The following is a 27017-nucleotide window of genomic DNA, read 5'->3' as shown; positions in this document are numbered from 1 at the left end:
AGACTGAGTAGATGGAGAGGGTGAGTTTCCCAAAGAAAAGAAATTACTGCAAACAATGGAAGTAATCCACGAGGAAGCGAGGGAAGGGGAAGACAGGGATGGGTGGCTGAATCTCAATGGGCTAAAGAATGCAGTTCTAGTATTTCATACTGGTTTAACAGAACAAACTTAGCATCAAGTCTTGCTTCTTCTACTTGCTAGGTGCTAGGTATATGACACTTGGGCAAATGACATAGACTTTCTGAACCTCAGTTTTTTCACCTGCAAAATGGGATGATGATAATAATAATACTCACCTTGTCTGGTGGTTAAAAAGATTAAGTGAAGCAATGAACAAAAAGTACCCAGCAGAGTGCCAGGGGTACAGTCTAACTGTTCTCCAAACCATACCCTTTCTTTGTGTTCTGAAAAGCTCTTCGTGGTGGGGGATTTCCTGTCTTATCTTTCATTATCTCTGCACCTCAAACGGCATGTATTTTGTTTTTTATGTAAACATCAGTGGATGTGGTTTTGCTTTCTAATTCTTCCCCACCTTTTCTACAATTTAATCTTCTGTTCTGGAAACAGAGGTTACCTCCTACAAAACCTCCCTGGCTGAACTTTTCCCCATGGACACAATGTTTTCTTTAACCAAACATTAACTTGAAGCCAGGGAAAAAGTAAGTCTTGTCCACTTCTGCATGGACCATCAACGGAGCAGTTTCTTCAGATACTATTCCTTTTTTTTTTTTTTTTTAATGTTAGAAATCTTTCACTAATTAATCAAGGTTTCACATGAATGCCCATCTTCTACCCGACAGCCGAAGTCATAGAAAGAGGAAAAATACAGAGTAGGTTCTACCTAAAGTCTGCCCTGTGGCTATTTAAACAAATACAGAACGACCAAATCTGGACAAAAATGACATATTTAAAATATTCCTTCTATCTCCCCTCCTTCTGTGAAAGATATCTGAATGCTTTTGGCCCATGACCTGTTACCTTTTTTTTTTTTTTTTTTTTTTTTGAGGCGGCCAGACTTGGAACACTCAGGAACGCAGACAGACGTAGGAATTGCTTAAAAACAAGAAGTTCCCCCACCCTTGTTGGAGCGAACGCGCGAGTCTAACATTGAACCTTTTGGGAAAGAGCCAGCATTGTAACCGTGCTCGATGACTTCTCTGGCTTTATAGGGAACAGATGTGATGATAGCAAGGGGCACACATGTGAAATGCCTGGCAGGTACCCCTTCGTGGCTCTACTTACTTCTTGCCATTCCTCTGCCCTCCAAGTGTAGAGGGGACACCGTGGGCCTTGGCAGTCGCGTTCCGACTCCGGTCTGGTGTACGGGTTGCACTCGGTCTCTCTGGCTATTTTATGTGTTCCGATCTGACAGCCCACATGCCTCTGCTGTACGCCTCGGCCACAGGACACAGAGCACTAAGAAGACAGAGGACGTAAGTGGGAGCCTCGGCTCATTTATTTTTGGGGGGGCGGGGGGTGTCGAGGGTCACAGAGGAGGGGAATGCACTCCTAATCCAATGACTTTCATAGCTATCACATCGCTTTCTAATTTGCAATGAAAGGGATCCCAGATCATGTCTTAAACTGGGAAACTGACTGCTTATCTTATCCATGCTGGAGAGTGAGGAAGGTGCTCAAGTTTGGAGGAATCCCTCAAGTTAATGAAATTCTTGAAGGATTGAAGAGGCTGATAGAAATCATTATGAAACATTTAGCACAACCTAGAAATAGTGCTGCCATGAGAAATGAAAACTTGAAATGATTTCTATCCTAGAGGATTTGAGATTCATGAAAACTGGAGAGACAGTGTTGTACAAGAATAATTTCTTGGTAGATTAAAAATATAACCCAAAGAGAGTAAACCACTGAAGATTTTAGGACCTTATAAGTAGAATTATTTTCTCTAGTCTCTTCCTTTTCTTGCTCCTATTCATGGAGATAAGGGAATATTTTTTTTAACCACAGAATTCACTAAAGAATTTGTGTCTATTTACAACCTCAGATGAATATATGAAGAATAAAAGCTGACAGGAAAAACCATTTCCTCGGGCTTAATGTTTTCAGCCCTTGAAAAATATTGTTAATCATGTTGAAACATTTTGTTGACCAAGTTGCAAAACACCATATTAAATCTGCAATTAACTTTCCTCTAAATTAATTTTGTAATAGTTTCCTCATTGCTGGGTTTCATAATCTCACTTATGGCCAGGCCAAGAATTATTGTATTGATTAAGGTTTTGACAGCCAGAAACTAAAGGCAACATTTGGAAAGAATGGCATATTATTACACTTAGCTATTAAAAATTAGTTCCAAATTTTGTGATAGCTCCGTCCCCATTTATTGGTCTGGTGTTGAGCAAACAAGCTTAACATACATTAAAGCCATATTCCTAGGAGGAAGTCTTCTTAAAGAATAGAATCATGCTCTTTCAAACTTGAAAAAATTATTTTCCAATTAACCTGTAGCATCATTCAACTTTCTCCGAGGCTATTAATGGAAATTTTCTATCAAGAATCACACCCAAATGGATTCTGCTGAATGTTAATTTTCTCTCCATTTCAGATTTTAAGAAAACAGGTAATTATATTTAGAAGGTAACTTGGGAAAGCATATTGTTTCAGATAAATCTATGCCAGAGAGGAGAACCATATGTTCACATCAAAGCTAGCTGAACAGAAGAAAATATTTTGGATCAACGTAGCTACTATTGTTTGGGTTCAATTGTATTAATTGGATTGAATGAGTATGTGACCCACAAGAAAGCAGACTTTTAAAGTCATTATGTCCTGGGTGTAATGGGAGGGTTCCTGAACACAAGTGATAACCCTATCTATAGAGAATGGCCATTTAATGCTTATTAGAGCTACATGAATAATATTTCCTATTGATTACAATGGAAAAGAATGTACTGTAACATGGTAGAGTTACCCCATAAATGACAGAAATGTTCAAACATTATCATCATCAATAAACAACAACCAAAAAGTCTTTTTTGACTATTTCAATTTGAGGTCTTAAATATAAAAGAGCACATTTCTGGAACAATATATCCAAATAGAAATACTGAAAGAATATTGTAAACAAATTTGAGTTTGGCATAGGGCTTAAATATATGCAGAATCCCATAATGTTTTAACAACCTAAATAAAAATGAAAACATATTTAAAGACTTTTAGAATGTATAAGACTATTCAGGCTACTAGATAAATGAAACCTCTTTTTGATGCTATTGTAATTGAAAAAATTACTTATGGTTCAATGAAGGCACGGTACTAAGAGCCATAAGTAACCAACATGTAAAAAATCACTTCCTACAGTGTTTGATAATTTTTCAAAAGACAAATTAAGACACAGGAAGGTTCAATTATACAATATGTCATTCTGGCTTCTGATTTTCATGATGTCAAAGCCAGCTTTGAAATACCACATTCAAAAGTTTCTACATGACTTAAGTGCTCACAGCAAGGTACAAGCCTGCCTTTCTGAATAATGCATTCACAGTAATCTTTGCTCAAAATGAGGTGCACTCCATCGGAGTTAGTTTTCTGTGTTCAACTTTTCTTCCTTTGCTGTCTCAAGGGAGGCAACAGTTTGCTTACAGAGCCAGCCAGGCTTGCTTGGAATTCTGAGAGATTTGTGCAGGCACCCCCATGAATAAAACAGCATCAGAAAGACCTCTGTGTGACCCTGGAGGCAGTGATGGTGGTGGTATGTGTGTGTGTGTGTAAATCCAAGTTTTCTTGTTCTGTTCAGTACACCTTTTAGTTCGTTTGCAGATGAAAATGAACTCTGAATGGCCTCTATTAATGTGCTCCCTCTACAGCCATCATCCCACCACCACAGTCTATTCGTGCAGGTTTGAAAGTAGATGTTTTTCGTTCTGAACTACTGAGCTGGGAGCTATGTTTCATCTCTCTCTACTCCCCACTGTGCAATGCTAGTATGCAGAACTCACCAACTTAAAAGGGGAACTTGATGCTTATTTCCATAGCGAGAAAGAATCTCCATGGAACTTTTGATGTTTAGGGAATCATAATACATGCTTGAAAACCTAGAAAGAGTTTTAAAGTACTTTCTTCCAGGATTACTGCTGAAATTATGGTGATGACATTAAAGCAGCGATTAGTTTGAAAAATAACTATATAAACCAACTTTTATAAGCAATAATAATAACTATAATACAAACTTTTACTAAGCATTTACTATATGCTAGGCTTTCTGTACTAGCATACAGTATATGCTAGTATATTGAGGTTTCTCAATTAAATAATTCTTTTTTTGTGTGGGGGTTGTCCTGTGCACTGTAGAACGTTTAGCAGCATCCCTGGTTTATACCCACCAGATGCTAGTTGCATTCCTCCTCATTCCCCCCAAAGTTGTGACAAACTAAACTGTCTCTAGACATTCCTAAATGTCCCGTGGGGTACAAAATCACCCCCAGTTGAAAGCTTAGCTCTAGGCTAAGCATTTTACATAAAATACCTCTGATACTTCCCAATAAACCTTTTAGGCAGATACTCCATAAACAAATAAAACAAAAAACAGAGATAATCACCCTAACTCAAGCGAAAACAAAACCAAAAACGCAAAGTAAAATTTGTCTTAGACAAGGTAGCATAGCTACTGTGAATGTGCATTTGTGATCCCAGTTTTTAAATTGGTGCTAATACGATGCAGTCTTTTATACTAGGTCAGTGAGGGTGTGGGTGAGAGGCCTGTCTTCAGACAATTCAATATCAATGCTCATGCTTCAAATAAAAACAAAATAAATGGAAAGCACAAAATACTAAAGCAACTCTGGTTCTCCTCACTGACCACATGCATATGGCTTCCTTAATTTCTCAAATAACACAAGCCACACATTTGCCACATTTCTCTATTAAACACTTGAAGGACACTTCAGAATGATACCACAACCCAGATGCTCTAACTGTAATTATAAGAAAAGTCTTAATCAAGAATGGATGGTATATTCCTAATGTAATTCGCCAGTTTCTATTTCAGCATTAGCACTGAAGATCTTTTAAAATTTAATGCTTACTTCACTGAATGTAAGACAACACTGATTGCAAGACACATCATTATATTTTGTAGCATTAAGAAAGACAACAAGGGCTGTTAAGGAAATCATGACATTCCATAGTTTGTGAAGCCCATCCTGACCACAAACGTGTTGAACTGTGAAAAAGACCTGCGTTTCAGGACTGATGAATGACTTGATTGAATGAACTCATGAGTGATGAATGTGTTGGTGTGTTACTTTCATTATAATCTGATAATTTATTCTTTTTATTTTTGATCTTTATTTTAAAAACTCTATAGAGATAGTATACGTTAAAAATTTTTACTGTGAAACGCTTTTGCATTATGGGAATATAGAGTCTTCACATTTGTCAGTCTGAATCAAGAACTTGATGCTAATTTTTGTCTTAAAAATTCATAGGCATTCCTTAGCTCTTGATTAAAAATATCCAAACAAATTAAATGTAACCTTTTCGGAGAGAGAAAAACCCTTTGAGGCCCTAGTAAGGATAATTCCTCCCCCTTCAAGAAAAGCTGATTTTCTTTACAAATTCAAGATTTCAGAAGACACAGAAATGAAATATCCACTTTAAATCTCAAAACATTAATACTGGGGGAGAGACTGTAAAGATTACCATGGCTATCATAGTTTCTATCCCAATATTCTATTATCATATTATCATCAGACCTTTGGATGTGATGAGAAATTAAACCAGTTATTTTTCCTACCTTGAAGACAGGATGACTAGGCTGTAACTACTGGCAGAAAACAGAAAGGCCAGATATAAAATCTTCTAAATATTGCTGCAAGTGGACAATCATTACTCTTGCTTAATATCACAGCCTTAGGGATATTCTTGTTTACCACTGGATCATTAGGAAGCCAATAATCCTTAATCATGCAGACCGTCTTTCTCCATTAACCACTGGGTCTGATTATTTTCAGGTACACTTCTAAATTACCCAAATTGAATTTTACCCGCGCAGTACTTTGTCTTGCCTGCTTTTATAATTCATTTCTACAAATCAAATCAGGACATTATAAGGCTGGCTACAGACCATTATATAACTGTGTTTACTTGCATTTTCTACAAAGGTGACTTGATTTTTCCAAGCAATCATTTTGAACAGGTGCAGTTTTTTCTGGGGAGGCATTCTGATAATCCTATTACCTTATGTTGGCAAAAACCCCCAGGGTTTAAACCTAATCATTTCAGCTTTGTAAGCAATTTTAGGCTTCCCATCAAGATCACACGATGCTGGATTAAAACTCACTCTGTGTTTACCAATAAAAACCAAAATATTCTTTTAATTATCCCTTGTGAATATTGGCTTTTAACATGAGCATCACTTACGTGCTCTGAACTTAATACTCAGAGGTAAATACAAATAGATAAGTAGAGGCCAAGGAACATACAAAAGTAACAGATCATGAAAGTCCACAAGAGGACACGCTAATTAGCATGGTATCTTAAATAATGCTAGCTGCGAGCTTTTACGTGAATCAAATAGCTCCAAAAAATAAAAGGGATGGAAGTTAACAGATGACAAGGATCACTTAGAAAAACATTAAGAAGGATGATTGGTATGAAATACTGCCTTGAATATGCTCCCTGAAGGAAGGCAAAGGAGGAACTAGCTCTGGCTGGGTACAGATTTTTTTTTTTCTTATTGTTAAATTAAAACAAACAAAACCCCCGTGTTTCATTACGATCAAGGCCTTGAGAAGGATGAGGCCACTGCCCTGGGGATTGATGATGGAAGATATGGAGGGCAGTGATGCCAGATCAGGGCATTGAAAATACATTCAGGTTTCTGTAGGAATTTTCCATTAGTCATATTGAAATGGAGGATTCTCAAATCCTCCCCATGTTAATGTAGCTATGACCAAAGCTATTTTGGGGCCTTAAGAATCAAGATTCTAGGCTCTGGAAGAATCCATTCTAGAGTCCGCCAACCTTGAACCTAGATTCCCATCGATTATCTGGAGTCATCAGAATGATTCTCCACTTCATGGAAGCACCAGAAATACAGTAAAACCTCATTGGTTCAGATTAGTGGAGAGAAGGAGCAGCATTAAATACAGAATATTTTAAAAGAAATTGAGCCCTATTCCTTTTAAGTTAGCACCTTCAACCAAACTAAGAAAATGTGCAAGTGTAAAGTTACCAGATCTATTCTAAAGATTTGATATGAAGGGCTTTAGTTCACATATCCAGTGTTTATAGATTAAACAGAAGCTTCTAAAGTTCCTGTTTCAAGTTCAACAGGGAAACTCACACCCAGTTCCTGACTAGCTTATGAAATGTTTAGAATTAGTGGAGTCTAACTGTAATCAGTGTCTTGGGTACTCACCCCCTTCTCCATCCCATACACACATCACTCTTGCCCAAACAAAATACTACTCTTGAGAGCCTACTAGATTCAAGACCCCTGCAAAGCACGGTGCATTCACGATTGCATTAAATCGTCATAAGAGCCAGGTGTAGTAGGCTCAGGAAAACAAAATTACCCAAAGTCATATAGCTGGAAAATAACAGAGAACTCTCCCTCCTGTCCTTCACCTTTTGTAAATAAGCAAACGGGCAGAGGTATTTTCTAATACTTTCTGTTGATAGCCCTTTCTTCAAGAACCACCAAGGTAAACCAAGACTCAATTTCTGCCAGGTGACCATAATCAGCTTCAGTGCAGTCTGAATTAGTAGTTTTCTATGTGGTGATAATGCAATGCCATCAGTGAAGTATTAAAGGACTGCTCTGTGCTCCATCTGACTCCTATTTCCACTTACAATTCACCCTCACAGCCACCCCTAATTATAGGTATCATCCAAAGCTCCAGAGGCTGAAGCCCAATGTCACACAGCTAGTAAGTATCCTGACTATCTAGGTAATGATTCTCCCCTCCCAGTCCCCGAGCTCCCCTCAGTAAAACCAAAACCGTGCATAGAAACACAAGTGAACACACTGGTGTCAGCCACGTGGCCAAAAGTAAGGAAGCAGTCAGTAGAGGAGAAGCATTGCTCACCTGACTCCAAGCGCCAGCTTTCCATTTGGGGCATCTTCCTCCTCGGCACTTTCTGTGCCCATGTGGCTTAGCCAGGTGTTTACAGTAATCACTTTCTAAATGGCTTCCATCTTTTGCCATGCAGTAAACATTTCGTTGTTTATGCCCTCGACCACAAGAGACAGAACACTGCAATATAAAGCAATGGCAAGGTTGTTGTTGTTTTTTAATCACATGGAGTTTGAGAAAAACCTGCGTTGTGAGATGTTAAGACAATGCCTAACCAGAGTTACCATTCCCCTCTTTTACAGCGCCAGTTTGGATAATATCTCAAGGCTCAAAAGGGAAGGAAGGTGGCATTGAAAAAAAAATGTCCATAGCATTACAGCAGCAATCCTGTGTGGCATTTTGGCTCACTCAAGAGTGTGGGTAAATCCTGATCATTGGAGCCAAAAATAAAGCTCATGAACCTGAAATTACCATTAAATTCTGATTTTAAGAAGTCCTACTATGAAATAGTGAGATATTTCTTCAACAAAATGCCTTGTGATTCACTGATTGGGATAAAGGTGCATTTCCAAAATACAACTATGTTCAATTTCTTCATTAAATGATTTAAGAATAAAACTCTTCAACCGTTTTCCAGAAGATAAGCTCTCATTTTCCCAGTCCATTGGGAAGAGGTGAAAAAGGCACGTTAGAAACTGAAAGGTAAGCTAGCAGGTAAGTCTGTGCCAATTTTGGGAGGGAGGCATTACCTTTCAACTTTGATCTGCAGATTCACTGGACTGTTTTAAATGTGACCTTGTCTGACCACATCTGAGAAACTTGACTTTGATTTCAGATTAGGTTTCTCAGAAAGGTTTAGGAATCAAAGTGCCCATGGAGTCGGGACAAAAATTTGATATGACAGCTTTTTGTAAAACAGGCTAGAGGCCGGCCCCAGTGAGTGTGCTGAGATATGCAATGTCCATTGCCTCATTAGTGATTACAGAAGTCATTACCACTCGGATCATAAGCTGCTGGCTCAGGTTTTCAAGACACATTATTTCCCAATATAATGGTCTTGCTTTTTAGAGGGAAATGAGTTTAAGAATGAAGAACAAAATGTGAAAATGCAATGGAAACAGATTTTAAGTGTCACTTCCTTCCATTCAATATTTCTTATTTCCCCCACTAACTTTGTGATTTTGTTAAATTACCAACATGCCCTTTTATGCCTAATAAATAGCACCATGTGAAACATGTAGCCTCACATTAATTCAGCCACTATTACCAAGCATGCTCACAGTTATCCATTCATAAATGTACCAGACATGTTTTTCTAGTAAACACAAACCACTATAAAATTTTCAATAGTTGCTCATAGAGAAATGTAAAGTATGCATATTAATACATTTGGCTTTAATTTTTTTAACTTTAGGAGGTAAAAATATTGCTGTTTACATTTGGGCTCTAATTTTATGAATATTATGATTTGGAGTAGTCATTCTGAAAATCTTAGTAGAGTATACAGGATGGAAGGAAGACACCCAACTTGAAATATCTATACCAAAACAAAAGTATTCATCATTCAGCCTATAGTGTTTGATCTATATAAAGACTTTGCAATATGATTCTAAAAGGCTTTTAGAATGAAGTTCCTAGAAGTATCTCCACAAACTCTAAAAGTGGACTGATGACTTGCACACAGATAATCCCTATTAATAGTGACCAATTTTAATATTTTAAAATGTTTCTCCAAAAAGAAAATAATATAAGGGTTCAATTGAATTCGGAATGAATTCATTTATTTATGCGACAAACATTTATAGAGCACCTACTATGTTCCAGAAATTATGCAAAATACTAGAAATATAGTGATAAACAAAACTGATAAGTCTCTACCTTCATGGAGCTTACAGACCAGTGAGGGAAACTGACATCACTTAAGTGATGACAAAAATAAATATATGGTTATTCATTGAGATAAGTACTAGGAAACAAACAGGCTAGAGTGGTTGGAAGAGGGCTCACTGAGGGACTTCCTGGGGTAAGGCAGCAAAGCTATGAACTACAATTATGAGTTTGGATTTTATTCTGCACAAGATGAAAGATCACTGAAGAGTTTCAAGTCAGAATAAGACATGGTCTGATTTTTGTTTCAAAAAATTTACTTTGTTGAGTAGAGCCCAAATGGGAATACAGTGTGAGTGGAAATGAGAAACTAACTCAGGAATGCTTGGATAGGGGAAGTTGGTGGATTTAAGATGTATTTTTTTTTTTTGAAGTAGAAATGATGGATCTACTCTAGGGTGGAGAGGAAAGGGCAGTATCAGGGATAACTTTCAGGTTTCTGGTTTGGGCCACTGGGTAGACAGTGATAACACTTACAGAGATGGGGGAAAACTGGGAGATACAGCATTGGGAATCAAAGATACATTTATTTCTAGGAAATGAGTTAAAGGATATAGAATCATGGGTGATAAAATTTGCTTCACTAGGGTAAACAAACGAACATGGGTGACCTTAACACAAGTCTATCTGTAGGGATATTCATTTCAATATACAAATAGTCCAAACAAGCTGTCTCTTAATATATAAGGGAAAAGAGAGTTGTTAGAAATATTAATTTAGCAATCCACTGTGGTCATCAAAAGGTACCGCCTAAAAGTTGGCAACAATCTGTAGAGGAAGAATTGGAAAAGGTACAACTCTCTCACATTTATGAGCCAGGCATTACCCTAAGACTTTATATGCATCATCTAATTTAATCATCCAAATAATCCAGTGAAACTCAGTAATAGAGATAGGTACTATTAGTGGAGACCATTGGTGTTTTCAGAATGGCATAACTGCAATGCTTTATATAGTGCTTCCCACATGACTTCAACACAAATCAATACATTTCTGTTGGAAACAATAACAGCACAATGAAAAATAGTTAAATTATCACCAAACTTACTGATAAAAATTTATCTGAGGTATAACTGACATCTATTGCTCATGGAATGAAGATGAATGAAGTAGTTTCTACATACAATGCCTTATCTTTTTACTGTCTGGACTAGCCACAACCTACCCATTCCAGTGTTTTGTTTTTGTTTTTAAATTTGGGGACTTGGCTGGAATTGACTTGGAAAAAACAACGAAGCACTTGCCACACATATTATTTGCCTAATATTGTTAAGATCTAAAGGCAATTAGGAAATTCTCAAGGTATCTAATCTGATAGCAAACACTCTTCTTTTAATGCTTTCTAACTTACCAATGAAGAAAAGCAACTGCTCATGGAAATGTTCAAATCTAACAGGTTTATTAATGGGTATACTATGATTTGATAGAGGGGCTGTCATTTTGATCATCAAATAAACACAAGTTTCAGCTCTTACATTCTGAGGGACATTTCCATCTGATCATTTCCAGTCCTTTCTCAGGCACTGACTTTTACATCACCATGTGTCACTGAGACATAATGGTCAAATTTAGTGCGTCACCTAGTACATGCTGTTTATTGGTTACACATCTGACAAGTTCTTGCTCTAGGGAATATTTAGTTCCTCAGATTCACAGCCAAAAAGCCTCCTACTTTGCCAATAGGACTCTCACTTTTTTTTCTTGGGAAACAACCCAACTTTGTGTAACAGAATGATTTTCCTCCCAACTTTGAGCAAGACTCCCAGACAATGTAATCTCCGCTTGTTACTTAGCAGTACCAAGGTCAGCATCCCAAGTGCTTGGGTATTCAGGCTTTTGTTTCTGTGAGGTGGTTTGAAGGGGATGTTGAAATGTGGCATTTTGTTCAGATGTTGTGATAAAACTTTTCACTAATTAAGGTCTAAGTGCTTGAAATCCTTGCATTTCAATTTATCTGGTGGAAAGGAAACTTAAGACATGGGCTGTCTGTTCTTAACCTCTATCGAGGGCTCTCTCTCAAGCAGTAGCACTGGATATGGTGCAGACGAATTTGGGTTTGGTGTGCTGTCTGGTTTTAGGGGTGCCCCACATTGGTCCTTTCACCTATACCGAGGAACATGGTTTCTTAGTTATTGAGAAGCCAGAAAACAGCCCTGGTGCGTCTACCTGAATGAGAAGGACTGGATAACTAAAGAGAATGGGATCCCTGGGGTTGCCAAGGCTGCCAAGAACCTGGACATCCAAAAGAAGATGGATTTCTACACAGAGCTGCTAAAGATACCATAAGGAACCAAGAAGGAATAAGAAGGGGAAGGTAGAGGTCAGAGATGTACACAGGATCTGGCCAGAAGGAGGCTTCTGGGTGGGGGTGGAAGATTCTGGGGCTTAGAAAAAGCAGGGGCAGCTGGGTGCAGTGGCTCTCGCCTGTAATCCCAGCACTTTGGGAGGCTGAGGCAGGTGGATCACAAGGTCAAGGGATCAGGACCATCCTAGCCAACATGGTGAAACCCTTTCTCTACTAAAAATACAAAAATTAGCTGGGCATGGTGGCATGCACCTGTAGTTTTATCTACTCAGGAGGCTGAGGAAGGAGAATGGCTTGAAACTGGGAGGCAGAGGTTGCAGTGAGCCGAGATCCTCCACTGCACTCCAGCCTGGCGACAGTGCAAGCGAGACTCCATCTAAAAAAAAAAAAAAAAAAAAAAAAAAGAAAAGAAAAAAGAAAAAGCAGGGGCTTAGAAAAACCACTAGAAGGCGATTGAATGAGGACCAGGACTGCCTGAGTTATGGCAGATGCCCACTATGAAAGGACTAATGGATGGGCCAGGGGGACAGCCCTAGCACAGTGTCTGGGCACAGTTCTATGTATCTAGGTGATTCCCATCTCCAAGTGGTCTGGATCGATGAGAAAATCTGTATACATGAAATATGAAATGGGGGTACTGACCAACTAGTCCATATTTCCAACCACAGGACTGGCTGACAGCAGGTGAGAAATAACAAGCACTGAAAGGCCAAGAGAAATGTCATATACTAGAACCTATTACCAAGTTGTCAAGGCTCTTCTGATCTAAGGATTTTTGACAACAGATGGCTAACCATCACTCAGATAGGTGTTTTGAGACAGGAGACTGAAATCAAGGTCTTTCCTTTGCGAGTCTACAGACTATGGGAATAACATTTAAATCACTTCATTTAAAAGATGTTCAGTTGTATCTTTTCATACAGCAACAAGCTCTTCTTGATTCTACTCTCATTTTAACTTTAACAAAACATAAAATCACAGCTCATCTGGAAAGTATGTCATCAGAAAGGATGCAACGCGTATGCCCAAGGTTCAGGACTGCCTTTGCCAATTATAGTGACAAATGAAGTGAATACTGCCTGGGCGTCACACTGTTAGGGGAAGCAAAGGAGATGCCAGCCTGTACCTATTGTTCCACTGAAGAAAGACCATGAGCACAAGGATATAGATTTAGTGATCAAAGTTTCAAACGTTGCTCAGTAGAAGGCCTGGAAAACCATGTGGGGCTCACCACATGGAAAAAAGATAGTAGCTGCAACTCACATATGTTTACTTGCTGCTTTCCACACTGTAGTCAGTCAGCAAATATTTATGGAAATGAACGAACATATGAAAGCTATAGCCATCACAGAGGTGTACTATAAAGCAAATGTCATGTTTTTGTAAAGGTCGGAAAGAAAGAACCACCTGGAATCCCACTCACGGTGCTAACGCCGAACTCATTTGGCACAAGTTATTTAGATTCAAAAAGGCCACCCCAAGGGCACTCTCTTTCAGTTTGAGCAGAACTCCTGAAAATCATACTAGCTACCTTTCATTGTGTTCTTGTAATGAGCAGGATACTGGGCTAAAGAACATTGACTTCTCTCATTTAATTCCAGCAGCAGTCTGGTGGCTCAGGCGCCATTAGGATTTTTTTTTATATCGATAAGGAGACTGAGGGTCAAAGAGGTGATGTCACTTGCCCAGGGTCACAGCACCAAGAAGGAGGAGAGTTAGGCTTTAAATACAGCACGGGCTGGTCACTCTGGTTCATGACTTTAATCCCAGAATTTTGGGAGGCAGAGGTGGGAGGATCACTTGAACTCAGGAGTTTGAGACCAGCCTGGGCAATATGACAAGACCCCATCTCTATAGAAAACAGAAAACAAAAAACAAAAAACAAAAAAAAGAGAAAGAAAAATTAGCTGGGCATCGTGCATGGCTATTGTTCCAACTGCTTGGGTGACTGAGGTAGGAACATTGATTTAGCCTAGGAGTTTGGGGTTAGTGAGCTATGACTGTGCTACTGCACTCCAACCTGGTTGACATGGCAAGAAACACACACACACACACACACACACACACACACACACACACCAACCACTTTAATCCTTAAGCTATACTGGAAAAATGGCCTGGTTAAGACAACCAGTTGCTCACCTCTACTTACACCCATGGCAACAACAGAAAGCAAGGGCCTCAAGAAATGTGTCTTAAGACTATTTTAGAGTTGCCTGATTCCTCAGTCTCCCAGGAAGAGAGTAGCTATGCAATGTTAATAGTTCTGACTTTAATACCTTTTCTCACAACACCTTTAGTGCCTGTGAAGAAAGACACTACAAAAAGCAAACATACAATCCCATAAATAAAGGGCCACATTTCCCCTTGGCTGAAGCAACACTACTTTTCTCTTGGCCATTTTTCAGGGTTTATTAACTCTTTGAGGCCTGCCAGATGCCACATAGTAAATTACTGTTTCCATTGACGGGTGAATGCTCTTTACATGGTCAAGAAGCAAAGGCTGCAGGTTGTAAATTTTGGCCCCCTGGCAATTCACCAAGGAAAAATCTCTCGAATGTTCAATCTGCAGGGCATCTCAAAGATTATCCTGTCCATCTATTTATTTTACAAATTCAAGACTAGTGAAAAGGAGACACGTTGTGCTCAAGGTCACACAGCAGGGAAGGAGAAAATGCAGGCTGAAGAAGCTTCTGTCCCTAGTACAGAACGCTATTTGGTTTCAGTTGCAATGGAGGCCTGGGGCTAGGTTCTGGTACTGTTCAAAAACCAGAGCTAACCACGCACTCTGATTCTTTCTCATTCCCAAGCAAGAGTGTAACAACCTCTTGTTCCAAAGCAACCAGTGAAGAGCAAATTCCAAGGGGTGGCTGTGCTTGGGTGCTGCCAACACAGGAAATGGCAGCTGGGGTGGTGGGGAGGGTGCATGTCTTCATTTTGCTCTAAAATGTTGCAAAGGTTTGAGAGTCAGACAGACCTGGGCGGCAATCCTACCTGTCATTTTACCAAGGTGCCACTAGGGGCAAGTGACTTCACCTCTCTCAGCTCAGATTTGTTCTCTGTAAGATGGAAGAATAGTAGTATCTGTACCCAATGTCATTGTGCTACAATTAAATGAGATAATGCATGCAAAGCTCTTTGTGTTTCAGCCAGAAGGCATACAAATGGTACATTTTTTTTGGCATCATTACTACTATTATTTCTATTTAGTGGACTCTTAGAATATCTCTTAACACCAAGTTTAAAAGGTGAGTTAAAAAAAAAAAATTGTTAACTAATGGAGTCTAACATTCTAACAGAGGCATGGATAGGTAAAGGTAGGACTTTGGCAAGATCTCATCCCCGTAAATGGGCAAAGTGCTTTTCTCTCCAAAGGTCCCAGAGAAATCAATCCACAGAGCAGTCATACATGTTGAAGATTCCTTCCATGGTGCCCCTTTCTCTCTTAGAGACTATTACTTATCAATATTGTCTCTTCTCACCAGAGTAAGGAGAAGAAAGATGCTATATCTGAATGCCACATCCCTTTTCTCCTCCATCATTCCCTGCTTACACTTATTTTTTCTCAAGAACTCCTGCATTTCTCCCTTGTCTTTTGTTATGCCATTTCTTTAAATGTCCTGAGTCACAGAAGCAGCGTCAATGATAACCATTACGGAATCCACAGTCACTCACTTCCCTGCCACGCCCTGCTCTGCTGTGAGAGTTGTCACAGTCCTTTGTCAAAAAACGTATCTCCTTATTGGCAATGAACCCACTTAGGGGAGGTTTTACAGGCTTCTCACAAAATGAGAATGGCTCTGAACAGTGGCAGCGACAACAAAAATATTGAGGAAGAAGGGAGAGAAAGCTTTACCAGGAAACAAGGGCTGTGACTTCAGGGCGTAAAGCCAGTGTTGACAAGGCCTGCCTGATGGCTGTTTATGTCTGGGACCACCCTGGCACTTATTACCATGAAAAGGAGCTGAGAGCGCCTGAGATTGGCAGGGAACACCAAGGAAGAAAGCGGATGTGGGAGTCACGGTCATCCCAGCCGGATGGGGCATTAGGCCATCCTCCCATCCCCACTGCCCCCCAACACTCCAGCCTTTGCAATGCTACAAAGGTCTAAGAAAAGGAACCAAGATTCACATGTCAACTCTTGGAGCACAGTCGAAGGCTGCTGTCAATATGAAAACCAAGTAGGTGGCCCTGCATATGCTTTGTAAGGGAGATGGCAGGGCCAGGCAAATAAAGGGAGACAGCGAGGGGCTCACACCTTCCACTCCCACTCCATTGCCCCCAGGAATATGGGGGACAGGGCTCTCCAGTTCCCCAACCTTTGATCTCACAATGTAACAACTTCATATTAGAAGGGAAAATAAATTTCAACATTAAATATAGCAGTATATGAAATTAGTTATGCAAGCTATGAAACCCAAGTTAGGGCTCTTTTTGTTGTGCAAGAGTGGAAATATTTTACAGTTGGTTTCTCCATCAAGAAAGGAACAAAAACCAAGGAAATCCACAAATGTAGCACCTGGTGAATTCTACCATGGCTATATCCAGGGATACCCTGGAGAACTGAAGACAATAATCACCAGGCAGTGTTACCCCTCATGGGGGTAACATTACCCAGTTGATTCCTCATTCCCAAACACATTGCCTGTTTTTGTAGGACTTCTTTTCCTTTTTAAGGTTTACTACACTGCCCTGCAAATGATTATTTGTAACCTGACATCAGCAGAATAATGATGTTCACATTTTTCAGGAAAGAGGTGAAGATAATACAAGGACCCACGCTGTGCCTGCCATGGGATTATTTATGAAAGCTGTCTGGAAGACAGGGAGGGCAGTGGGTGAGAGATTTGTTCCAGAGGTGAGTGAAGTTGTGTCTGATTAAGTAATTGGTGGGAAAGCTATGACTGGTAGACACAGTGACCAAAGTTTCTTGGTACTCTCAAAGTGGACTGTGATTGAAGGCCTGGACTGGAGAGTTCAAGGCTACCTGGAGATGTCAGTCTGCTAGGAGATGACAGTGCTGGGGCAGACCCACTTGACATGACTTATGCTACTGTCAAAAGCAGTCAGGGGACAGAGCTGGAAAGCTTCAGCCACCCTCTGAAATGCTTCTGTAGAGAAGCGATCCATGTACCTAACCAATGTCTGCCCACTGGATCTTGTCCTAATCCCAAAGAACTCTCTATGTGTCAACAAGTCATTTAAAAGACACCGGGACACAGTTCATTCCATTGCTTCCTCCAGTCTTGCTTTCTCTGACTGTCTAGCTCTTCCTATGTTAGCTCGATGCGAAAGGAGCATCTTTACAGGCCAGCATGTCAGGTAGACTATCCTGAAAATTTTATAACATTTTTTTGGGGAGCAGCTTATGTAATTAATTTACTTGTGGGTGGATATTAATGCCAACTCCAGAACTAAGATGTGCACATGTGTCTAAGCCTGTATCCAGAGAAATGTATCTCAGCAGCAGGGATAAAGGTCATTTTAACCATTATTGAATTAGATGCTCATCCTCCAATTTAGCATTGCTCTATCGGGAGTTTGGACAGCACACAGTCACTCTCAATATGCATTATTCAAATCCTTTGTGGCTTTTCTTGTCTCCTTTTCCTGCCTTCCTTTTGGTTAAAAAAAAAAAAAAAAAAAAAAAAGGCTCAAAAGTGCCACTATGAAAGGATGGGATGAGAAGAAATAACCAGAGAAAATGTAAATGGCTCACAACACGGAAGACTTGGCATTTTCAAAGGCTAAAAGTATGTTTGATGGTTTTCTGCAAATTCAAATGATCACTACACTACTCTTTCTTTATTTTTTAATATCTTTAAATTATATATATATCTTTATATATATATAAAAATATATATATTTAAATATCTTTATTATTTTTTGCAAGATACTTAACCACTGCAAGCATCTATATTCAATTCTGTTTAACAGAGATATGAAATGATGATGCCTACACATCTCAAACTTAACATGTTCAAAATGGAAGTCCTGATCTTCCTCCACAAATCTGTTCTTCCTGTAGGCTTCCCCATTTTAACTGGTGGCAACTCCATCCTTTCACCTGTCCAGTCCATAAAACTTGGGAGTCATTTTGACCCCTTTCTGACTCTTGCACCCCATAGTGAAACTCTCAGCTAATCCTTTGGCACTATCTCAAAATTCTTCTGAATCCTACTACTTCTTACCACTTCCCTTGTGACCACTGTCATCTGAGCAATGCTTTCTCTCATCTGAGTTACTACAATGGTCTTACCACTTCCATCTGTGTTCCTCCTATACCCTCTGCTGAATTCAGAAGCCAGAGTCAACCTTTAAAAGCAAATTTATGTTCCTACTTAGTGCCTCCACCCACCCTTTCACTGCCAGTCCCTTCCTATCTCACTCAAAGTGAAAACAAAAACTTCTTCCAGTAGGCTAACCCTCCTTCCTCTCCTTGCCCAACAGTCTGCCTTCATGTTCGTCTCCCTCAGTTTTATCTGTAATTTTCTATCCTATCATTCACACCCTCTCTTTTAGCCACACTAGTTTCTTTGCTATCACTAAGAGATGCCTGGTGTATTCTTGCTTTCAGGCCTTAACCTGTAATACTCTCCCAGATACTCACATGGCTTGCTTTTGTATTTTCCCCTATCTTTGCTCAAATGTCACTTTCGTAATGGAGACTTCCCTAAACCGCCTTTAAATTAATTTAATTAAGTTCTAATTTAATTTAATCTAATTCCCACCTACTCTCCCATACTACCTCCTATCCCCCTTCCCTAATTTATTTTTATCTGTGGCAATTGCCATCCTTTTTCATAATATATATTTGACTTTTTTGTTTTGTTTGTGATTTGTAGCTTGTCTCCACTCCCCCACTAGAATGTAAGCATAATGAGTTCAAAGGTTTTTTTGTTTTTTTTTTTCACTCCTATATCTGAAATGCCTAGAATGGTACCCGGTTTATAAAAAACACTCAAACATTTATGGAATGTACAAATGAATTCATGAAACAAGTGAATAAATAATATCTAATAGAACCTAGAACCACTTATCTCACAAGAATAAAGATTAAGTAAACATTCTGCACAATGCTCAGTTTATTGTTAGAACCAAATAAATAACGATTGTTGTCTCCTGTTTCTTATATCCATTCAGTCCAAAACTAGCCACATATTCCTGTGGTTTAATATTTAACTCATATCTACAGAACTAAATGCACAGGGGACATCCAAAGGGAAAATTATCTGAGAATATCATGTAAAACAAGCAGAAGCTAGGAACTCAGAATACTACACTGCCCTGCAAATGCAAGAAACATTGACAGTGCATTCTTAGCCACTGATTCCACCACATACCCTGAGAGTCATATCATGTTGTTTCCCCTCCCTGAAGATGTCATCTTAGAGCGACATTTTTGTCAGATGGGTGGAAAAATGTATATATACACACATATATATAGAGAGAGGAAAAACAGAATACCATGAAATGCAATACGTAAAAATGGGTTTTATCCAGGCCAGGTATTTTCTTTCTTCTGGCTGGAAACATCTAAAAGCATAAAACTGAAGATTCACTCTTCTGATCTAAAACAATGCTTCTCAGTGATCCTGATCAATTTTTTATAAGTTTTCTTCCATTTAGAAAAAGGCTTGCTTTCAAAGTATAGGATATTCAGGACTCTAAAACCAACACTGAGCCCAAGATTTTGTAGAGTGAATTTGATAGAATGAAATCATAGCCACCCTCCTGCAAACTCTCTACAGCCAGTTCCCACCAAGTCTACCTATTACGTAGAGTACTTTTTACCCACATATTAGGATCAGGCCATGTCCAGAAAGACCAAATTTTCTTAGCTCAGTAGGACCTTTCCTTACAAATGTACTAATTCTCATCATTTTAGGATGCTGTGAAAGTCCGGGGGAAACTGATCTATTTCAAAGCTCTGGCCTGAGGTTGCTGGGTGACCCAGTCCAATTTTTGAGTTTCTTTGAAAGCCATTCAAAACCAAGTGAAATGTAAAAAAGGTCCTATTCAGAAATGCAAATATTCAGCTATCTCTGACTTGTGATAAGTAAAATAAACAAAATCAGGAATCTGGCTGAAAACCCTTGGGAAACATTCAGATCCCAAGGACTCAGTCCCAGGGACTTTTAAAAAGCAAAAGAGGACTGAACTGTTTTCTACTCAGCCCTGTTTCTTTTATGTATCACAAACCAAAATTCATGTTTCTAGAAGTTTGGAAAGCTCCCCAAGACAGGCAGTGGAAAAACATGGGGCTTTGGAGTCCATCAGGTCTGGATTCAATAATTACTGATTGCATAATTATTGGGAACCTTTCTTAACTTCTCTGAATCTCAGAGAAGTCCTATCTGCACAATGGACATCATAAGACCGATTCTGCAAGGATTATAAGAGGATTGGCAATAATGTATGCAAAGGGCCTGGTCAAGGCCATGGCTCTATCAGATGTTTAATAAATGAGGGCCTTTGTTATTATTTTCCACTTCTAGTCAAATCCATTTGGCCAATTGCAAATGGTCGCATTTATGTGTCACATCAGGAAATGTAAGACAATTAATTGTCCATCAGTTGATAACTACTGAAGTAGAGAAAGTCATTCATTCAGAGCAGTGAGCTTTTTGGTGGTGGTGGTGTGTCTTTGTTTAGGGGCAATTTCTGTTTTTTTAAAAAAATTTAATTTTATTTAAAATTTTAATCAATTTATTTATTTAGAGACCAGGTTATGAGACTGGCTAATTTTTGTATTTTTGGTAGAGATGGGATTTCACCATGTTGTCAAGGCTGGTCTCGAACTCCTGGGCTCAAACAACCACCCGCCTTGGGCTTCCCAAAGTGCTGGAATTACAGGCATGAGTCACCACGCCTGGCCGAGATTTCTCATTTTTTTAGGGATTCTTTCCTAGGCAAAACATTTGCATGTGCTCAATTTATAGCCTAGAATTACTGGTAAGATTATAGTTAGGTAAAAGTCAAAATTCAATTTCTAATTTTAAAGGGCTTTTCACATAGCCAATTGGTAATTTAAGGTTCCAATTAATTCTGAAAGGCAGCATCCACTTTCCTTATAGAAAACCAAGATCTCCTCCACATTGGGCACCAGTGCATAAGTCTGTTCTTTAATAAACATTTCTGTAGTCTTCCATCAAATAAAGTTTGAATATTGCAGGGAAAATCCAATGTTTCATTAGAATGTAGGTTCCACCATAAAATTTCTGAGGTTGATGACAGTGTCTTGGGTTTATTTTCTTTGCCTTTCCTCTATCAGTAGATTTCGTCTCCAGTTTCAAAGCTTTGGAGTCACTATTAGTGTTTATGGCCATTGTTAATGACCTTTTTAAAGGAAAAGAATTGAGATTGATTTTCCTTCTGGGACCAAAACATATCATCTAAAATGTTTTCTGACCCTCTGGTCTCAGAGTTGTGAGTGCCATTTTGAGTGTGTTTGTGTGGCATGGGGGTTGGTGTTGGGAAATATATAGCATTTGCCATCTGCTAGAGAAGCAAAGATTTGCAGAGTGGAAAAGAGGAGGTACGAGGAGGTAGAACTGTAGAAAATTGCTTCCCCAGAAGTTCATGTATAGGAAAGTCAAGTTAATGCCACATATTTGGAAAAGGTGATCCCCTAGTATAGTTTTCTCTGATGGGATTTTTAAAAACCCAGATAAAGTGGAAATGTCTGACTGTGAAAACCTGGTGATCTCTACAACATAAGGATTTCACTTCCCTGAGAGGAGGAAGGGAATGATTTTATAACCTCAGACTTCTCTGACTTAACAAATAGGGACTTGGTATCAAATATGTCTGGGAAATGCTGATGATTCTACCCATCTAATGCCCATAGGAATATGGAAAGAAAAATTCTGTTGTGAGAAATTCATAGAACTACCTGGCAGAAAAGGAAGAGTGATATTGCCTCCCAGGGAACATTTGGCAATGTCTGAAGACATTTTTCACTGTCACAACCGAGGGGGTATGCTATTGGCATCCAGTAGGTAGAGGCCAAGGATGCTGATAAGCATCTACAATGTCCCAAACAGTCCCCACAACAAAAAATTATCTGGCTCCAAATGACAATAGTGCCAAGGTTGGGAAATCTTGCTTCATACCTATTCACATTCCATGGAACACTTTATGTACTGCTGTCTTAGTCCCTAATCAGAAATTCTCAGGTAGAATGCTCACTAGAATTAATCCTACTTCTAGAAGAGTTCCCCAAAGAGAAACTATATACTCAACTCTGACGCTCAAGTTGGACCAATTCCTAGATACTGCTGGCATATTCATATATTCAAATTATATCACTGATATGGGAAGCTCTGTTTGAAACATAAACCTAAAAAGGAATCTCTATATATGAACTATCAGTGCTATCACATAATACTAACATAATGAACATGATGAGGATATAACCCTTGTTTCTTAGAAATGCCCACCCACATTTATGCTGTTCTTTTGAAGTTTATTACTCTTGTCAAAGTTACCATGCAGAATGTCTATTGATCAGCTGGGCACATCTGTAAACACTTACAATATCTGCCACTTCTTTTAACCCTCACCCCCACCCTCCAAAATGAGTGATGCTGCTTGTTGATTTGCAGATTCATGGTCTGGTGAGACAGGTTTGAGACCTCGTATTTTCAGCTCATCCTTGAAAATCCTGCTTGGATTTGACTGACCTTGATGGCTCCCTGGAATCTCACCTACATTTTATGGGAAATTCAGCTCTCCAGAGAGAAGAGCTTTCAGATAGCTATGGGACTTGCAACTATGACTTTCAACTTTCACTTTTGAATGGGGCTCCAAATGTCTCAATGGTGGCACTATTTCCAGATTTGGGGTAAGCCAATTCTTTGTTGTTGGGGTTGTGCTGTGCATTGTAGACTATAAAGCAGCATTCCTGGCCTCTACCCACTAGATGCCCATAGCACCTGCATACCCATCGTAACAACCAAAACATTGCCAAATTGTCTCCAGACATTGCCAAATGTCCACTGGAGGCTAAAATCACCTCCCAGTTGAGAACTATTGAATTATACTAAGGTTCAAGTCTTTCAGCAAGTTCTGAATTGATTCAAATTGACTTGGTGAGGTCAGGGCACACAGAGATTCTTTGTGGAAGGGGGTTGTAAAGGGCCTGCTGAACATCCACTCAACGAAGTCAGGGGCTACAGCTAAAAGGGTTGGGAAGCCCCCATCTATAGAAAACGTGCCGTGTACAACGTGAAATCAATTCCCATGCACAACAATGAAGATCCCAATTACAATGAACAAACACGTTCTTCTGAACAGCACTTCCTCCCTGACATCATGTCCATGACCCTGCACCCTGCAGGGGTCTCGGATATGTTATGTCTGATTCAAAGACAACCAAAAAGAAGGAAATAATGATTTCACCAAGAAAGGACACATACCAAGGCAGGAATAGGTGAGTGGGCTAGGCGGGACTTTTATTAATCTCAAGGAAAACAAACAGCACACATTTTTGGGAAAATGCTTTCATTTTCAAAGGAATCTGGATGTGGACTGGGTAGCAGTCGATTAAAAACAAGGGGGAGTCTGCATATGGCCAGATATTTACTGGAATTTACTAGGAAGAGATGCAATGAAAGTCTAGATTCCCCTGGGAAAAGGGAAGCAAAAACATGCACCATTCCCAGAAGCCTTTCAGTTTAGCTGCATGGGTGGGATGGGGAGGAGGGAGGAGGAGAGAAGGCTTAAGAAAGAGAAAATCATGGGAAAAAGCCAATAAAAAAGTAGGAAAGATTCTATTTCTGCTAAGCTCTGACTGCCACACCCCGCTCCCTTTTTTATCACATTACAGTGCAGATCTGAGATTAAAAACAGCTTCCTAGAATGTGTTAGAATTTTTAAAGTTGTGAAATAAATCCAGATCTACTCTTTATTTCCTCGTGAAGGAAAATACGCACTCTGAATATATTTATGTTAAGAAATTTTATAAAGTAACTTATGTTGAAAATTTTCCAACTTACAGAAAGATTGCAAGACCATCAAAAGATCTCCCCTATCCCCTCATCCTGAGTCCCCAATTGCCAACGTTTCACCACATTTCCTCCTCCCATCTCTTTCTATATGCTATTATCATTTTGTCTTTCCCTGAACAATTTGAGAGTAATTTAGAGACATAACATCCCATCATCTCTAAAACTGTTTCCTCAAATCAAGGACACTCTTTTACATAAATACCATACAACTCTCTAAGTCAGGATATCATCATTATTAATACAACAGCACTAAATAATCCTATGTCTTTCTTTTTAATGATTCCCTTCTACCAGTTAGCTCTTTACTTCCATATTTCTGGGCTAATGTGATAAGGAGTTCAGCACCTGAGTAGCTGAGCTCATTCATTCATTTCAACATTGTTTATAGTATGCCTAGTTTGAGAAAGGCACCCAGTTTGAACTGTGGGTTTCATTAGGCAGAAGGAAATTAAGGTATGGGGCAATTAAATAAATGATTGGGGAAACAGGTTTTTCACTTAAAATGTGTTGGCTCTGTCTATATTTCTTCCTCTGTCCTAGCAAAGAAAAAAGAAGCAAACACAGTCTGCTTTTTCCCTGTTATATTTCCCTCTGTTCATCTTACCAAGTTCCCAAAACATAACTGTTTTATTCACCTGCCACATGGACTAAGGAATACAGAGGTAGTTGTGAGAATGAGGAGTGATGAGAGGAAGAGGATGCAAGAACAGGGTTCAAGGTGGTTGACTGTCCTACCAATGGGAATGAACAATACTCAGCATTGCTAAAAGAAGAGTTCAGTCCCTGTAGCTTAATTTTAGCTCAATAAATAGTTTGGAAGACATTCCAATGCATTGAATATGCTTTATTTCAACCAGAGAGTTATTATGGTGAGATCACATTTTAGTAAATTTTATCATTTTTCATAATTCACTTGTAAGTGCTATAGCATCTTACTTTCTGCAAGGAAACTCATCACCATGAACATCTATAAAGTCTCCTAACTGGCTCTAACAAAATCTATCATCCTAACTATCTATATACCTACTAAATAAATACTTAGATTTATTACCTCAAGTTATTCCATTTATATTAAAAATGCCAGAGATAGCACCCAATATGTGCTTAATACTTGTTGTTGCTTTTTTCTTAAAATCTTCTGAAAACCCCAAATCTTGCTCTTTTACTTGGTTTAAGACAATTTTCTTATATTCATTCCCGATTTTCTTTGCTTATCCCCTAAAGCAAAACTTGTAAATGGCTCAAATTCATTTCAGAACATTTCAAATATTAGTAATTACACTCTGGGATAACATAAAATCTTACATTGTAGACATACCCTTTCCACTCAGGTTACATTTTACCATTTCATCAACTAAACAATGAGATGAGGGGATTATATCTTGGCTTAAACCAGTAGCTTAAAATTCAGAAAATCCTAAGTTCAAATCCTAGTTCAGCCACTTCACAGCAGTGAGACCTAGAGACCACTACTGAACAGTGAGATCAACTAAGCAACTTCTCCGATGGTGCTGACTTCATCAAGTAGAGAGGATAAGTTAGACAAATGTGGGTGAATTGTTTCGCATAATTCAAAACACAAAGTAAATCTTCCAAAATGTAAGTGGTTGTTATAATAATAATAATAAAAAAACAAAGTCCTCCCTATAATTATGGGAGGAAATACATTGTGTAAAAAATTAAGTGGGAAAAAAATCTTGTCTTTTGTGGATAACTGAAGCTATCAATTCATTCACTTTCTGAGATATCTCAGAAGAAAATGGCTTAGGGAGAATCATCTGAACTGTTTCTCATTTTAGTGCATAGACAACCTGAGAGTGAACATAACAGATTAATCAGTGCTTCTAAAAACAGACCATCTGTCAGATTATAGTTTAATTCAGGATGTTGCCCTAAAGGTGGAGAAAACACTCTATCTGGCCACTGAGAAAGAGAACTGATAACAATGATCAATTTGCAGTCAATGTTGTTGCATAAATTTAAATTTCTTGGGACCCTCAGTATAGAGTAAAAATGTGAATGGAGTTTTGTTTTGTTTTGTTTTGTTTTTAACACTGTGGACATTAAGTTTTGCAAAACTAATTGACTACATTTACAGTCATGGAGGAGAAACATTGCCTCAACTTGGTTTCTTCTGATGTGTCTTTGAAACAGAGCCCTGCAAAGCTAATCTGCTCAACCTTCACCTACTGGGTTCAATGAATATGAAAAGCTGCCTTCCTGAAACTTTTCCTTCAAAGAGGGAATGATCTCTTGGAATTCAAGCTTCTACAAGGTGGCTACCGGGTGTTTTCCACTTTTGCCTTCTCCTAAAAAGCATCAATCAAGCCTTGCCCTTTCAACCCACTGAACACATAAACATGCTTTCTCCTTAACTGAACTTATGGCCACGATGAACTTGAACTCTGAAATGCACAAGAGGAGAGTTTGTTTTAACAGCTGCTTTTACAATGAAGCCCTGGAGTTACTACTCTTAAGACCCCTGGTTCTGATAGGCCGTCTTTTCACTGTCCTCTGCATTTTCGAATGCCCAGCTGTCAGGGAACACCCACTGAAGTTTTCCAAAACAAAGGCATGAAACACAAGAAAGGCAAGAGAATGCTAATCACTGGATACATGGGCATCTTATGGGGGGACACCTTACATGTGGAATAGGGTTTTTCTCCCCAATTTATTTTTATAAATTTATTGATTTCTTTGCTAGTTTATTATTGTTAGAGATGTCCTGTTGCCTGAGGTTGCCCTGTCCAATATGGTAGCCACCAGCAACACGTAGCT

General features: G+C 39.0%; 1 protein-coding gene and 1 long non-coding RNA gene across 8 annotated transcripts in view; one reads left to right on the top strand and one right to left on the bottom strand.

The window, feature by feature from the left end:
- Nucleotides 1–27017, bottom strand: part of ADAMTS9 (ADAM metallopeptidase with thrombospondin type 1 motif 9) — a 174314-nt gene that overhangs the window by 45898 nt on the left and 101399 nt on the right. For 5 of the 7 annotated variants that reach the window (XM_007984895.3, XM_007984897.3, XM_007984894.3 and 2 more), the window contains 2 exons: nt 8049–8216; nt 1243–1416 (listed from right to left, as the gene is read on the bottom strand). In XM_007984895.3, coding sequence (XP_007983086.2) covers nt 1243–1416; nt 8049–8216 — 342 coding nt within the window. The remainder of the gene's footprint in view (nt 1–1242; nt 1417–8048; nt 8217–27017) is intronic. The other 2 variants (XM_038002528.2, XM_038002527.2) reach the window with 2 other exon arrangements.
- LOC140709844 (uncharacterized) lies at nt 979–26495 on the top strand. Its single transcript, XR_012090606.1, has 4 exons — nt 979–1433; nt 8339–8750; nt 16979–17086; nt 26394–26495. It is a non-coding gene; the product is annotated as an uncharacterized lncRNA (long non-coding RNA).

Source organism: Chlorocebus sabaeus, chromosome 22, assembly GCF_047675955.1.
Source record: "Chlorocebus sabaeus isolate Y175 chromosome 22, mChlSab1.0.hap1, whole genome shotgun sequence".
Taxonomy (NCBI): domain Eukaryota; kingdom Metazoa; phylum Chordata; class Mammalia; order Primates; family Cercopithecidae; genus Chlorocebus; species Chlorocebus sabaeus.
The sequence above is the reverse complement of the archived record's forward strand: the minus strand, read 5'-3'. Positions and strand labels throughout refer to the sequence as shown.